This window comes from Numida meleagris, chromosome 5 (genome assembly GCF_002078875.1).
Source record: "Numida meleagris isolate 19003 breed g44 Domestic line chromosome 5, NumMel1.0, whole genome shotgun sequence".
Lineage (NCBI taxonomy): Eukaryota > Metazoa > Chordata > Aves > Galliformes > Numididae > Numida > Numida meleagris.
In genome coordinates this window covers 32,569,358-32,584,743 of record NC_034413.1, presented here as the reverse complement: position 1 = coordinate 32,584,743, position 15,386 = coordinate 32,569,358, and the positions used below count along the sequence as shown (strand labels likewise).

The window sequence follows — 15,386 nt, the reverse complement described above, 5'->3', positions numbered from 1 at the left end:
CGGTGCGAGGCGGCGCGCGGGGCATGCCGGGGCGGCGAGTCCTCCGACGGAGGGGGGCTGCGGGCGGCCGGCCTTGGGACGGGGTAAGGCCTGCAGCCGCCGCGTCCGTACCCCGTTCCTAATGGGAGTACGGCACGCGGAGGTCAGAAAGCGCGGGTACGAGGGGACCGGTCTGACAGGGACCCAAGAAAAGGCTGCAGCTAGATTGGAAAGGCGGAGATGTCCGCTCGGCAGGGAGACGTGCGCTGCGAGGTGGGTCGGAGCGCGGGGACGGCCTGCTCGCTGCCCAGGGCCGCGTCGGGGCCTCGCGGGGGGCGGCCGAGCCCGCGCCTGCCTGATCCCGCCTCGGGAAAGGAGAGAGAGCCTGGAACCGTCCCGCTGTTACCGAGAGATCTCCGCCTGGGTACCGGGAAGAGGTGCTCCGCCAGAGGGCGGTGGGCACGGCGCTGAGCTGCTGGAGTTCAAGGAGCAGATGGACAGCGCTCTCGGATGTAGGGTCTGTGTTTTGGGCATTCCTGTGCAGAGCAGGAGTTGGACTCGATGAGCCTTATGGGTCTCTTCCAACTTGGGGTGTTCTGCGATTCGATGGGAAAAAGCGAGAGGACAAGGGTACGTTGCTGTGGTGATCTCCTGTGCTCCAGGACCTCCCGTATTTCAGGGGAGCTGAGGGCTGGATTAGAGAGGGATGGCTTTGGGGAGAATGGGAAAGGGACGCTGAGCTCAGCGGTCTCTGACCTTGTTTTACTTTCCCCTTGTTTCCTTTCAGTTCTCCTTGAGTCACTCAACAAGAGCGAGCCATCATCCAACGGGCAGTCCCAGGCCCGGGAGCCCCCAAACGCCCAGTTCAGGAAGGCAGGAGGGGACTTCCCATCGGCCAATGGGGAGGCTGGCGGGGAGGCCCCCAAGGGCTACACGCAGGACCAGGTGGATGCCGTGAAGAGGTGCGTGCACTGCTCACTGGGCTTCCACTCAATGTTTATCATGCGATATCTGCCTGTTCCTCACCATGTTTTAAAGATGTAGGGACAGAGCGTGAAGGGGGGAGGGTACAGAGAATAGGTTGGAGTTGGACATCTATTCATATTCTATGCTGTGTGAGAGATTTGGTCAGCTTTGAACCACATGGGGCGGCTTTTTCTTCAATGAGGTGTTGAAGGGGGACCTAGGTGGCCCTGCGAGGCAGCTGCCAAGGATTAGACTTTTCCTCTTAAGGCATGTACAAAGGCCAGAGCTGTAGGCAGGCAGGCCTTTTCTTGGTGAGGTGCAAAGGGCATTTTGGATACATTCGTTTCATGGACTTCACGTGAATGTTTTCTTTAGGTGCTGTTCAGTGGTTCTGTGCTAAACCCCGTATGGTGCTGAGATGTGCCAGGGGAAGCCATGGCTCACAGCTTGCAGCAGGCAGCCCTCGTGTTCTGAACCTTACACTACAGCAAGTGTCAGGGGATGTGGGTGTCCCTCTCGCCTGCTGATGGTCCCTTTAAGAGCCTAATAAAGTAGAAATCCACAGCAGGACACTTCTGCTCAGACGATATACTTCTAAGGCTCTTGCAGGATAGTCTCAGGGCACATTTATCCAGTCCCCCCTTTTCCAAATGCTGTTTCAGCTTTTCTTTATTCCTTTCTACCACTTGTAAATGCTGGAAGTTGAAGGGCTGAACAGTATGCACAGTCACTTGGTAAACTTTGCGTCAGCCTTTGGGTACGGTCTGGATTGCGCAAGAACTGCTCTGGCTAATTGATTTCCGGGTGTGCTTACTACGTCACCTGATTCTCTAGAAATCTAGCCCGCTTTGTTCTGTCTTGTGTAAGTCATGTGAGAAAGAGCAGTGGCGACGGTGCTACAAAGGGTACGCAGCAGGAGCCGGGCTGCATGCAGGCCTGGGCAGCTCCTCCTGCTTCTTCTCCTGTAAAGTCTGAATTAGTGGGGCCTGAGGGGGGGGCGGAATTAAAACCAAGCCAAAAGCCTAGCTGTCCCCCAGATCCTGGCCTGCCATTTGTAATCCTCACACCTCCTGAACAGCCTCCAAAACATGAGTGTGATGAATCTGAAGCTTATTTGTGGATCACGTACTTTTGCAGGTGATACCATAGCCTGAGGAGAGGCCCTCCTACCTTTACTGGCCTGTCTTGTTCTGTGGGAGTGTTTGTGTGCTCGTAACGCAGGCATTTTGTGGATGAGCACGCAAAAAAATTAGGTCACCCTCTGAGGAATTAGAACTGAGTAAACCAGAGTTCGCTGAACAACATCAGTTGAAACTGCGATACGTGAGGTACTGTGGAGTTGACATATTCATGGCAAAGCAGTTTTTGTAGCTGGAACTCACTGCCCCTGTTTTCTCATCTCTCTTCTGGTAGGGTAAAGCAATGCAAAGATTACTACGAAATTCTGGGAGTCAACAGAGAAGCTTCTGATGAGGACTTGAAAAAGGCTTACAGGAAACTTGCACTGAAATTTCACCCAGATAAGAACCACGCACCAGGGGCTACAGAGGCATTTAAAGGTAAAGTATGTTTCCGACTTGATGACTGAGAATCACAGAATCAAGAGTTGGAAGGGACCTTTAAAAGCCATCTAATCCAACTCCCCTTCAATGAACAGGGACATGCCCTATTGCCCAGGGCCTGATCCAGCCTCACCTTGAAAGTCTCCAGGGACGGGGCATAAACTACATCACTGGGCAACCTGTTCCTGTGCCTCACCACCGTCACTGTAAAAGACTTTTTCCTTATATCCAACCTCAATCTACCCTCTTTGAGCTTGAAGCCATTTCGCCTTATTCTGTTACCACAGACCCTGCTAAAGAGTCTGTCCCTTTCTTTCCTGTAGCTCCCCTTCAGATACTGACAGGCCACTATCAGGTCGCCTCAGAGCCATCTGTTCTCCAGGCTGCGCAGCCCCAGCTCTTTCAGCCTGTCGCTGAAAATTTACCCCCAACTGTGGTGCTGAGCTTGGCTAGTAAGATCTCCTGAAAACAACCTCGCAGGCCAGGTAGAGCGAAATAAAGCTCTTGTCAGTAAAGTTGTCTTTCTTGTGAGCTGGTAATGTTATGAACAAAGTATGTGCTAAGCTTAAAATATCAATTTAAATATCACAGGTCGGTGTGGGCAGGCTTCACCTCTGCTGGCTGGACAAGGAGAAGCTTTCCTTGTTTCTAAGAAGCCCTTCCTGTCTTACACCACATGGTCTTATGCCACGTGGCTCAGGAGGGTGTTCCATCCAGATCTCACCTCCACCCTCCTCTGACCAGACTGGGAGCCCTCAGCTCACAGGAACAAGCTCTGCATCCTGCAGCTGCCCAGCACTGGGGGGCGGTGCTGGAGTGCAACCCCCCCCAGTGACAGCTCGAGCAGAGATGCAGCAAGCTGTGCAGCCCCACACGCAGTTGCTGAGTTTGCAGCCCTTTTAGGTTCCTCCACTCATGGAGCATTTCAGGCAGCTCATAATACTGCAGGTTGTCAAGTGAGCACTCGGTGCCTGACGGTTGTGAAAGGCTGTGGGTGGAATTGCAGGATAGCTACACCAGGTGAAAACTCCTTGGATGAAACTGCACCAGCTACACAGCCAAGCCCTGGCAGAACTCAATGAAGTCACCAGTAGCTTCAGTTCTGGTGCGAAGAACCTCACCCTCAGCACCTCTCTGGTGGGGATGATTGTGGGGTAATAAGATGGCTTAAAACTGGGGTCATTTTCCAAGAGAAATGATTAAGCACTATATGTCCATCTGGGAGCTGTTCTGTGTTTCTGAATTTGTAGGGAAGGTGGTGGCTAAATTCTCTCCAACATCTGTGAACCTTTTCTTCTGTATTATTTTGCATCTTACTTCTGTATTATGCATTCAGATTCTTAGCAGGAGGTGCTTGGAGGTGCAGTTGGCTGAGCTTCTGCTCTGTGGTTTTGTATGCTTAGTTTCTACCTATGGGGCAAGTGGATCCCCTTCACTAGAATAAATGCTGTAGTGTTGCACAAGAATTTTATTCAACCATGGGAAGGAAAATGAAGGAGCAGGCTGGTGATGGTGCTCCTGGGCTGGCTCTAGACTTGCTCCACTCAGAAGTAAAACGAGGGCTTTTCTGACTGTCATCCTTGAAAACAGGCCTGCAGGCAGTAAGCTGGACACCTGTACCCATGGGATAGGCTTTTATCCTTGGTGTATACCTGGTGAGGAAGCACAGCAGTGGCATCCTGCCTGTGGGGTTTTGGGCTGTGGTGATGGATGCAGTGAGAACTGCTGGAACAGCACGGGGAGGTGTCATCTGGCAAGAAACCCTTTTTCTTCAGAGGCTGTGTAGGTTTGATTATTAAGGAGCTAAACACAGAACCTCTTGTGACAGTTTTACAGCGTCGGTTTTGCAGCATGAACCCATTTAAATACTGTGGTCTGATTATGCGTTTCACTCCTGAAATGGCAGTAGACTTCTGTTGGAGCAGGGAACAAGGTTAGCCTGCTCTCAGTGTTGGTGCAGCACTGGGGCAAGCATGAATTCAGCAGTAAAAGTCTCACGTAAGCTTTGTTTCAAGTATTTTAAGACTTGGATCCACAACTGGTAAATGTCTTGCTGTTGGTGAATAACGAGCTGATCCTCAGCTGCTTGGGAAAGCCTGTTTTAGTGCAGGGGCCAGATGAAATGGCGAGCACCTGCAGACGTGTAGCTACACTGCATGTGCAGTAAGCCCCTGCTCAGTAGTTTGTCCTTCACCTTGCTAAGTGGCAAAAGGCAGGTTTCTTCACCTGTAATCTTAAATAGTGATGTTTGCCAAAGGCTTTGACAAAAGTTACGTGCCAGAAGTCGTGTGTTAAGCAAGGTGCCCTTTATCTTCCACTGCAGAGCTATCTGCTGCCGGGTTATCTCTCCCCCAAGCCTTGCCTCCTGGGCTCCCCCATCCCTCAGCCCCATGCTGGGCTCCTGGTTCACAGCGTTTGCTGAAGTCCATCCATCTGTTTGGTTCCAGAGGGTGCTGGGGGAATGTGCACTGTTCTGAGGGTTTTAGTTAATTTTTTCTAACATTGATGTATTAGCTGAAGGCTTGTCATTCATCTTCCTGGTGACAGCTGATAAAGTGCTACATCTTGTCCAGAGACCTTGTCTCGGTCCAGGGTTGCAGCTGGCTGCAGCCTGCATGGTACCAGATTTGCGTCACTACCTTGGGCTGACGTCGGGAAAAGGGTTGAACCTAGCTACGTGGGGCTGAAATCCTGGCTTGGAATGAGGTGGTCCTTGGGCTTTGTCAGCAGAAAGCTAAACAATGAACAGAATCCTGAATTGCTCCGTGTTCATTGCTTAACTGTGCAGTTGGAAAGGACAAGCTCCTGTGCTGGAGTGAGTCAGTCCTCTCTGCCTCACTTCTGTGCCTGATTGAAGAAATGTTCGCTCTGCGTGGACTAATTATAACCAAGAATTAGAGCGAGTATTGACATTACATCCTCTGCTCTCCAAACCTGTAGTCCAAGAGGAAACCGAACCCCTTGGTCTATAGAAAAATTTTTAATCTCCTCTGAAGGGCATACGTCTCCCTTCCTTTCCTGTTGCTTTTTCCCTTGCCTTTAACACTCCCATTAGTTCCAGTACCACAAACTTCTTAACCTCCTTGCAACACAGGAGGAGAGGATCCTCTCTGCAGTCACGTACAGAGGCTCCCGGGTAGGCTGGTGCGGAGGGAAGTGGTGAGCTGGAACGGCTAGGGAGGGGAGCCCAGAAAGAGGAGGGTGGCAGACAGCTGTTGTGGTGGGAAGGCTTGCGTGCGCTGAGGCTGGGAAACTGGGGAGATGTCATTCCAGTACATTTCCACTGTCACAGGCCCTGCTCAGCAGCCCTTGTAATTATGCACCTTAGTTTTGGTATCTGGAAGTTCTGAAATTCATGGCTCAGTGATAGAGCTTTTAGCCAACATCTCCTTACTAGCTTTTATTGGAGGTTATAAAGTCTCTTTTGGTGATCTCTCCTGTACTTAAATTCTTTGCAGTTCTGATTTTAGGCTGTCATATCAATGCCCTTAATGCCACTTTCAAAGAAAATGTATCAACTAAAGTCATACTTTCCTATACGGCTGCTTATGGGTGAAGGCTTTGGCTATTAGTTGTTTAAAGAAATAAAAACTTTAAGCAAATGAAAGTTGTAGCAATTCTACTACCAGTATTTCTGAGCAACGCATAGTTTCATGCCTGTTTCTCTAGGGACGTATACAGAATTCACAGCAGTCCTATCACAGCTTCTCATTTGGGTTAATGAAGGCTGTAGGCACCGAGTCTCCCTGTGTGTTTTTTTCTGCCTGTGTTTGCAGAGGACTGTACCAGGTGCTGCAGGAGCCTGCTGAGGGCCGGGAGCTGCTGAGGATCCTGTCTGGGGGCTGAGGGAGGCGAGTCCCGCCCGTTTGCAGGGCTCAGCGTATTGTTGCTAGAAGGAAGAAGCTAATTGCTTCCTTATTGTCAATGTTTCAGCCATCGGTAACGCATATGCGGTGTTGAGCAACCCGGAGAAGAGGAAACAATATGACCAGTTTGGAGATGAGAAGCTCAACCCTGCTCGGCACGGACATGCTCATTCGGACTTCCACCGCGGCTTCGAGGCAGACATCTCCCCCGAGGACCTCTTCAACATGTTCTTTGGTGGTGGTTTTCCTTCGAGTAAGCACATCAAACCTTAACCTCTTGAACAGGACCCGATCCTTCTACCAGAGTCGTGATGCAGTAGGGATTTATTTGGCAGTGCTGGGATTCCTTTGAGAGCTGTGTTCCTCTCTGCAGCTGGATTTGATGAGAGTTCTCCTTCGGAAATTCCCCAAACACATTGAGTTTTAAATTGATCAGATGGGTACTTGCAGAACTTGGGATCCAGTGGGTAATACCCTCAGGGCTGGGCTTCCTTCCAAGTCCAAGTATCTGCATGCTCGTAGTGTTAACTGTTTTTAGGTTGGGTTGAATATTAGAGCAAAAGTCATGAATGAAAATACCATGCTTTAATGCAAGGCATGAAAATATTCCCATCGTGAAGAAGGGAATATTTTAGAAGTTGAATCTTCTTGGTAGAACAAACTGCAGTAGCTTCCAGACCTCAATCCGTACCTGCTCTGCCACACAGCTGAAATGGTTTTTTTTACACATGTATCCACTGGAATATTGTAGAAGACTCCCTTGTGTTTCCAGCGTGGAGGCAGCTGTTACTAGGCCTTCATGAACCAACCTGGGGAGCAAGTCTGTGTTTCACTTGAGATTTACTCTGGTTGCTCTTTTCTATCTGCTATGTCAGAACTAACACGCTAGCACCAAGTACTCACAAAGGCATCTGGAGGCCTTCTGCAGTATTCGAGTTCTGCCTCAAATTTCTTTCTGTCACAAAGGTAAAGCGACTCCACTAAAAACAGAGAGTTGCTGCTTTAGCTCAGTCTTTTTTCCTTTCCCTGCTGTCCCAAGAGAATTCAGGACTGGTTTTGCAGCTGCTCTCCCTTTTCAGCTGTAGTTCTGACATTTAAAACAAGGCACGGAAAAGCTGATTTTTAAGGTGGAAAAACCAAGAATGATTTCTGTTCACTTGACAGCAGATGTGCTGTCCATGAACAGGCTGGCGTGCTGCTGGCTGTGTGACAGGCTGAGCTGGGAGCGGCAGTGGTGGCAGAGCAGATCCAAGTGTGAGCACAGCATGGATTTCCTTTGAAATCTCTGTTCCTGTATCTTTGCTGAGTGTGGTCTGAACCAGAGGAACAGATCGGGCCCATTCTGGCAGGGTTCAGTGTTAAAGTTCCTGCATTTGCTGTTCTGTCTCAGCACACAGTCTGTTTTTCCTGTTGCAGTTTTATTGGTGAGGCTGACGTGGAGCGTGTCCACCTCTTGTAGCTCATTCCCAGCAGGCCAGCACCAGCCCTGACAGTTATCTTTTGCTCGTAGGTAACGTTCATGTGTACAGCAATGGCAGGATGCGATACACCTATCATCAGAGGCAGGACAGACGAGAGCACCAGGGTGATGTAAGTGACGGGAGCAGGCAGGGGGCTGGGAGCCAACACGCTTTTTGTGATGCACACGTTGCCAGCTAGCTGGTGTGGCGGCTGCCTGAAACAGAGCTGCCTGTTTTCTCCTCCCTGTGCAGCAAGCTGGAGCTGTGGGGAGTATGCTGCTTGCAGAATTTCTGCTGCTTCATTTACTGGTAGTTGTTCTCCCAGGACTTTCAGAGCTGTCTTCCAGCAGGGAAAACACGGATGTGTCTTGAAATGGTGCCACCTTGGAATAAGGTCATACCAGTTATTGAGAGAATAAGCATTTTCTTTCGTGTCTGATTCTCTACTTCCAAAAGGCCAATCCTGCTTTCAGATAACATGGGTACACATGGCTCTTCCCAATGCACACTCATTCGCCCTTTTGTTTCAGTATGTAGGATGGAGCATTTCTAATCTGTGGTGCTTAATTAACCAAGGGAAAAACATGATAGCGTGAGCTATTTGGGTTTTTCAGTCACGGGATCTACGTATGTCTCCAGCACTCTGAGCCCTCTCAACAAGTGAAAAGAGATTGCAGGATTTACATAACCCTACTCTCTTGATAACTAACAGTATTATATCTGGGCTGCTGGGTTCACCCTGCTTATCTTGGGGACCCTCGCTGGCCAGAAAGGGCAGGGGAATGGAGGTTGTGCTAGGGCTGGGGGGGCTTAGCCACAGGGTCTTTGTGTGCAGGTGTATGGACAGCCTTCCATTGTGCATTTCTCTTCCCTCAGGGCGGCCTTGGGCTGTTTGTCCAGCTGATGCCTATCCTCATCCTGATCATCGTGTCTGCCCTCAGCCAGATGATGGTCTCCAGCCCACCCTACAGCCTGAGCCAGAGGCCGTTAGTACCCTGTACTCTGAAACCTATCTACGTGGGGTCGGGTGGGTTCTTGGGGGCCAGGTGGTACACTGGATAGGGAACCAGCCGCTCTGTTTTCCCTGCCAGCTTTTGGCTTTGTCGTGTCCCACTGTTGCTTGTGTTCCTCACTGTCATATGCGCCAGGGAAAGCTCCTTATTGTCAGGCAGGTCTGGAGATGGAAGGTGCAGCACTGTGCTGGGGCTGTGCTTGGCCAGGGAGCTTCTGCAGCCTGTGTCCATGGCTGGATTGGAAAGGGACAGAATAAATGAGTTTGAGGAGCTGCAGCCCAGCAGGGTGGTTTGGATATGCAGAGTGAAATGAGATGTAGAGTTAAATGGAGGGGTGAAAAATGAAAGTCGTATCTGTTCATCATAAAAGCCTCAGCTGGGTTTGTATCTAGTGCAGAGCAATACAGGAAGAGGGGAAGGGATAAAAGACGTTCCCACAGAAGGGAATGCGCTCCCGGAGAAATCCCCTGGTTCTGGACTTTCATCTTGCCGTGAAATAGCCATGGCCAGACATTTACTGGGCAGAAGCGGTGCTGGTTCTTTCCATGGAAATGCCCTGGTTGGCTCATTGTGCTGACAAACAAGTTTCTATTCTCGGTCACTTAGAGGTGCCAGCCAGGAGCAAAAAGGCATGACGATTTCTGGCTGCTTGCATCATTCTTGACAGAGGCTTGATGTATTCTGAATGGCAGCTCCCTGCGTGTACGTAAAAGGCAGGCAGAGGTAGGGGTGCTGGCAGCCCCTGAGCCCTGTGTAGCGTCACCGATGGCACTGCTGACGGGTGGTGGTGTTAAATGCTAGAAAAGCCACCGTAGCTTTGGGTGCAAGGTAAAGGCTGGGGCATTAGTGCTTAGAACCAAAAGATGGAGCGTTTTTGAACGAGGCAGGATTAAGGGCGGTTAATTAAGAGGCTAAAGAGTGTTGAGGTGTGATTTCTGTCCTTGAGGACAACAATGCAGAGAGCATCTGCGTCGTTTCCATTCGTTTTATAGGGGTGAGGAGGCGGTGCGTGGGGCGAGGAGGCATTCAGCAGAGGGCGGCTTTGAAGAGGACAGGGATTGCTTCCAGCTTTGTCAGTGGTCAGAGAGGAACATCGTCCCCGAGCCTGGCCGTGCTCAAGCTGTCATCTTTCCTGCGTGAGCGAGGCACTGAAGGGAGAGGTGCTGAGAGCAGGCAGGGCGCTGTGCCGGCAGGCGGTGCTACACACTAGCTCGGGCCGCCCAGCTGCGTATTGCTGCCTGGTGCAAAGGGAACGCTGTGCTGGGCACCAAGCTGCAGCTCACCGCCCCGAACCCAGGCAGCCCCAGGCAAGGCGCTCTTGAACCTGGTGAGGTTTTAGTGCCACTTGTTGACAGATAAAGCAGAGAGCCGAGCTGCTGCTCTGCCAGCAAGCACTGCCCACACCTCAAAAAAACAGCGAGAGAGCTTTCTGGTCATGTTAAGTCTCCGGGATTGCCCGCTGTTTGTCCCAGAATGCTGGAAGCTGATGAAACGTGTAGGAGTGCTTGAATCATTCCTGCGAGCCCTGATAACAGGCTGAAGGGTGAGCCGATGAGTTAATGTTTATACCTGCCTTAAGAATCAGGCTCGCTTTTAATGCAGCAGCAGCTGGTATTTATTATGGGAAACTTTGGGCACGTCTCCAGATGGAGCCGTTCCCAATGCATGCAGTGTTTGGGCACAGGTCTTGTGTTGCAGCTTGCACACATGCCCCAGTGAGTATCTCTAGGTGTTGGGGAAAATAAGAACATTGCTTTGTCTGAAATGCAAATCCAGGGGGTAGGGCAAAGAGAGATTTCCTTCTAGAAAGTACTGATTGGTGCAGGCTCGAGTGCAAAGTGGATCTAATTTTGCTCTCGCAGCAGCATGTGATGTGCTAGAGGAAGCCGATGCTCGGGGTCAGCAGCTCTCTTCTGAGGAGAGCGCGGGGGGCGAAGGGGGGCTGCAGGAGCGCTGTGACAGCCGCTGCACCCTGCCCTCTGCTCTGCCCGCATCAGCCCCCAGCTTGCGTGGTGCCCCTGGGGCTCACTGCCCAAAGCAGCAAGGAAGCCGCAGAGAGATTTAATTAGCACTGAAAATCCCAATGAATGCTTTATTTTAAATAGGTTTAGTCCTCGGGCAGTCTGCCTGAAGGGTTCTGTCTGTGTTAAGAGCTGTGCCCACCTAGCTAGAGGCCCGCCAGGCTATCCCTCCCTGTGCTCATGTTTCATTTCCATCAGAAGTGCTCTTCCCCAGGGCTCTGGGCTGTGGGTGCTGGGGGGTCGCTGTCCCTCGCAGCACGTCATGCGCGGTAAGGAGCTGGGGGTGTTGGCTGTGCTCTCGAAGAGTCCCACACCGTTGTGACTTTTCTCCCTGAGCTAGGTCTGTGGGTCACGTACATAGGAGAGTGACAGAGCACTTAAAAGTTATCTACTACGTATCTGAGAACTTTGCGGAGGAGTACACGGGCACGAACTTGAAAAATGTGGAAAGGAGCGTGGAGGACGACTACATTGCAAACCTTCGAAATAACTGCTGGAAAGAGAAGCAGCAGAGTGAGTAGCGTGGGGTCGGGAGCAGAGGGTTTTGTTTGCTGCATGAGGTCTGCTTCAGAAAAGACTTTGGTGACTGAACTGTGCTAAAGTTGTATTTTATCACCGCGTAGGCACATTTCCTGTTTGTTTGTTTTTTCTGCCAATGACTTCATGTCTGTTTTGGCTTGGTTTGGTTTTTTAATGCCGCCACAGAACTGGTCAGACGAGAGTTGTGCCCCAGAGGATCCCTTGCTGCTGTCAGTAGGATATCTGCTGCGCGGCAGGGGGGAGGGCTGTGGCCTCCTTGTCAGAAGGCCCCTACCGGCTCTCTGCATATCCCAGTTGTCCAAGGAAGGACCAGATGCCTCGGGAGTATTTTGGTGTATCCACCCAGTTTCCTGACACAGGCACATCTGCGAGCCTGCTGCCTGTGCTGTCCGCTGTCCCACCGCGTGGCAAGCAGTGCAGATGCGCTGAGCTCTGAGCCTCTGCCCCTCTCCTCCCCTCCCCTGTGCCTGATAGGACGGGTCTCCTTTCACCTTGGGTCTGTAACGCTGGGCTTTTCCCTTTGCAGAGGAAGGCTTGTTGTACCGGGCACGCTACTTCGGAGACACGGAGCTGTACCAGCGAGCACAGAAGATGGGCACCCCCAGCTGTAGCAGACTGTCAGACGTACAAGCCTCTCTGCATGGATAGTCGCTGCCGGCCCGCTCAGCAGAGGTCTAAGTACGAGCTGGTGGCGCTTCCTGTGGCAGCAGAACACGGCACACTAGTGCTTTTAACACTTAAATGTCTGAGGCACAAGTCTTCACGTGTCTCTTCCAGATGCACAAACGTAATGGGGAGAGGCAGCCCCCTCTGTCAAGCCTACACTCCTTAATTGGGAAATCGATTTTGTTTAGCTTGCATGTCAGCACCCCCGGCTCTCTCCAAGCTCGCATTGCTGGTGTTGGTTCTCTAGGAACAAAGCAGAAGCCCCAGGCGCGCTGGCAGCCGGCTGAGCTCTTGTCAACTGCGCCTTTGATGCAGTGCCGCGTGCACCTCAGCTGGTTGGAAGTTCTATTCCTTATCTCGCTAAGCCTTGACCAGCCGTGGCAGCCTGCCACCACATTTTAAAGAACCCTTTTTCTTGCTTTCTTGTCTGTTTTATTGAAAAAGTTGTTATCCCATGGCACTGTGGTGACTGTTAGAAAGCAGGCATTCCTTGCCTACCTCTTACCTTGCCGTGACGCTCCAGGAGAACAGATCAAAGGGTCAGAGCTCACAGCAGGGGCTAGGAGCAGCTCGGCGTGTTAAACTGGAAAACAAAGGAAAAGCAGCGGGGTGGGAGCCTGGAGAGCAGTGGGTGGGAGAGCTGGAGTCCGGGGAGCCCGCGCAGCGCAGAGGAGAGCGGGTGTGCTGGGTCATGGGAGAGCTGATAAAACAATGAAAGCTTTGGCACAGAGTTCAGAGTCCTTTTTCTGCTTAATTATCTGGGCTGGAGGCCCATACGGGCCTCATCTAACCACGTTTCTTGAAAGCTGGGTTTCTGTAGGAAGTAAGTGGAAGGTGAAGTTTTAGTTGCAGGGGCACCACTGAGGCTTGACGCTGGACACCTAGCTGTTGGATTTCCTGGCACCAGTGAGGAGGTTTAGCAGTGGAGTTTTTCTTTATTTTCCTTGGCTAATGGAGCACGTCTTGAAGCAAATCCTCTGGGTTGTGCTTGGCCTCTCCTGGTGTTCTCTGGCTTTGGTTTTCTTGGTACACCCACTCTTGTTTTCCCTTGCACCTCTCATGTCAGGGCAGGCTGGCGTTAAGAACCAGGAAAGAGACAGTGCGCCGCGTGCCCACGGTGCCGGAGCAGAGGGGCTGTGCTGGTGGCAGGACAGAGCAGGACGGGAGGAGCCAGCTGCTGCGACGCAGGGACGGGTGGGCAGCGGAGGGGGCACCGTGCCGGGGACTGACACCGTTACCGCTCTCGTTCCCAGACCCTTGACATGCCTGAAGACTTTTGGTGAAGCGCACTGTGCCGAGGTGACAGACTTTCTATTTAAAGAATGAAACCTTATATTAAAATGGAATTGAGATTAGCAACGCACAACCGCCCTCTTTCTTCTCTCTGCCCGTCTCCGCCGGTGGACGTCGCAGGTGGCAGTTAGGACAGGAGCTGGCGGCCCGTCGTCCTCATTCCCTGCCCGCAGCACCACTGTGCAACGGCCTGGTTGGCCAAAGGAGACCCTCGTGGGAGAGAGAAACCGGACAATTGGGTGATAAAGAAAACTTTTAAAGAAAGAAAATGGAATCTATTTAGAATTAATTTATAGCTGTATATATGTTGTACTGTTAAACTATGCAGGGGTTGGATGATTAAATTATTTTGTTCTGCGCTTGGTACGGTGAACGGAGAAGCGGGGAGTGTCCCCAGGGTGTGTGACGCAAGACAGGAGTCACGTCGCGGTGCTTGTGCTTTGCTTTCCTGAGGACGGCAGCGATCCGTGGCCGGGGAGCTCGACGCCTGCCTGCTGGCTTGTCAGGGAAACGTTTCCGAATCCACAGAGGGAAAAAGTCAATTAATGAAGCCGCCCAGATTTGCGATTTGGTTTTGCAACGTTGGCAAAAGCTGCCGTGGGTCAACTGAGTGCTGGAGCCACGCGTTGGCTGAAGGAAAGGATTGTCCTGGATGCTTTCTGCTCATCAATTCTTGCTTTAGTCATGTGTGTGACTTTTTTTTTTTTTTTTTTTTTTTTGCAGCGTCTGCTTCAATTTTGCCTGGTAATCAGTGTGCAGCATTCGTTCTGTGAGCGGGGCTTCCCACGAGCTGCGTCCCTGTGTTAATCTGTTGGACCTGCACTTGGGATTCCTCACCCAGCAGCGCTCGGGTTTGCAGCGCAGCTGTGGCCTTAGGTCAGCTCGTAGGGAGTGGAGCATTGCATTGCTTCTGTTGAAAGAAGCTCTGCAGGGGGAGGTCAGCAGCTGTGCGGCTCCTCAGACCCCACTGCTTCGAGAGCTGCGTGCTGGGGCTCACCTGCCCGGCCAGGCAGGGCCCGGCTTGGGGCAGCTCCAGGCTGCCGTCCCCACTGTATGTGTGCGGGAGGCAAAAGTCAAATGAGTGGAGTTGCGTCACTGGGACAAACTGGATCTTTTTTCGTACCCTGCAGTTAATTTTTGCCTGAAGACGTTTCCTGTGAGAGCCGCCCCTGCAGCTGGGGAGTTGCTCAGGTGGGCGGTGTGGGGGGTGGCCGGGCTGGAACGGGATGGGAGTGAGCGGCAACACGAGCTGAGGTCTTCGGCATTAGACATGCACACGCTCTGTCTTGGGCCACTTATTTATTTTGCAAAATATCAGCCCTCCTGTTAACTGTAAGCCTTATTATCCCACAGCTACCGTGGCTTGGACTTGATTTTAAGAGATTATTTTTTTTAATGATATCTCCATCTTCGGAAGGAATTTGGTGGAGTGTGACATGGGAATAGCTCTTAGCAGTGGCACAGGGCTGTTGGCAGCAGGAGGCTCTGGGCTGGGGGCTGTAGAGAGAAATGACGTTTGCAAGAGGTGCTGACCGTCTCGCAACATGGCATTCCTTGCCCAGGGCCTGCCCGCCTGAACCTCGTGATTTCTCAAGTAGTTATCCGTGGATAATACGAGTGAGAAAGCCTAGAGCCTAACAGGTGTCCATGGAAGCTGTATTTCTTGATTTAGAAATAATGATAAAATTGTACATCTATAAATAAACGTTTATAACGTGAAAGGCTCCAGCTGCTATGGTGTTGCGCAGGTCCCGGCGTGTTAGTGGCAGTGGTTTGGCAGGGAGCGATGGAGATGGGCGGAAGTAACGGTGTCCCAAAACCACAGCTCAGCAGCAGGGGCCAGGGGAGCGCTGGTGGGAGCACAGGAGGAGCTGGAAGATGCTGGGACAAAGAGAGGAGAAGGGAGAGAGATTGCTGAGGAGTCCAGAAGGAGTATGGAAAGCCGAAAAGCCACCCCGAGCCCAGCAGGAAGGGCAGCCTCTCAGCTTTGCCTTGCCTCCACACTGGCCTGGCTCATATT

General features: G+C 51.6%; 1 protein-coding gene across 5 annotated transcripts in view; it reads left to right on the top strand.

Moving 5' to 3' along the window:
* The window catches only part of DNAJB12 (DnaJ heat shock protein family (Hsp40) member B12), a 14,106-nt gene extending 377 nt beyond the window's left edge, over positions 1 to 13,729 (top strand). Inside the window, exons 2-10 of one of the 5 annotated variants that reach the window (XR_002439960.1) lie at positions 767 to 941; positions 2,359 to 2,504; positions 6,441 to 6,626; positions 7,884 to 7,963; positions 8,710 to 8,819; positions 11,208 to 11,380; positions 11,934 to 12,085; positions 13,327 to 13,372; positions 13,487 to 13,729. Coding sequence is in view for 3 of the 5 variants with exons in the window: in XM_021400619.1 (XP_021256294.1) it covers positions 767 to 941; positions 2,359 to 2,504; positions 6,441 to 6,626; positions 7,884 to 7,963; positions 8,710 to 8,819; positions 11,208 to 11,380; positions 11,934 to 12,055 (992 nt within the window). In the remaining 2 variants the exon portion in view is untranslated. Of the gene's footprint in view, positions 1 to 766; positions 942 to 2,358; positions 2,505 to 6,440; positions 6,627 to 7,883; positions 7,964 to 8,709; positions 8,820 to 11,207; positions 11,381 to 11,933 lie in introns of all 5 variants that reach the window. The other 4 variants (XR_002439959.1, XM_021400619.1, XM_021400620.1 and 1 more) reach the window with 4 other exon arrangements.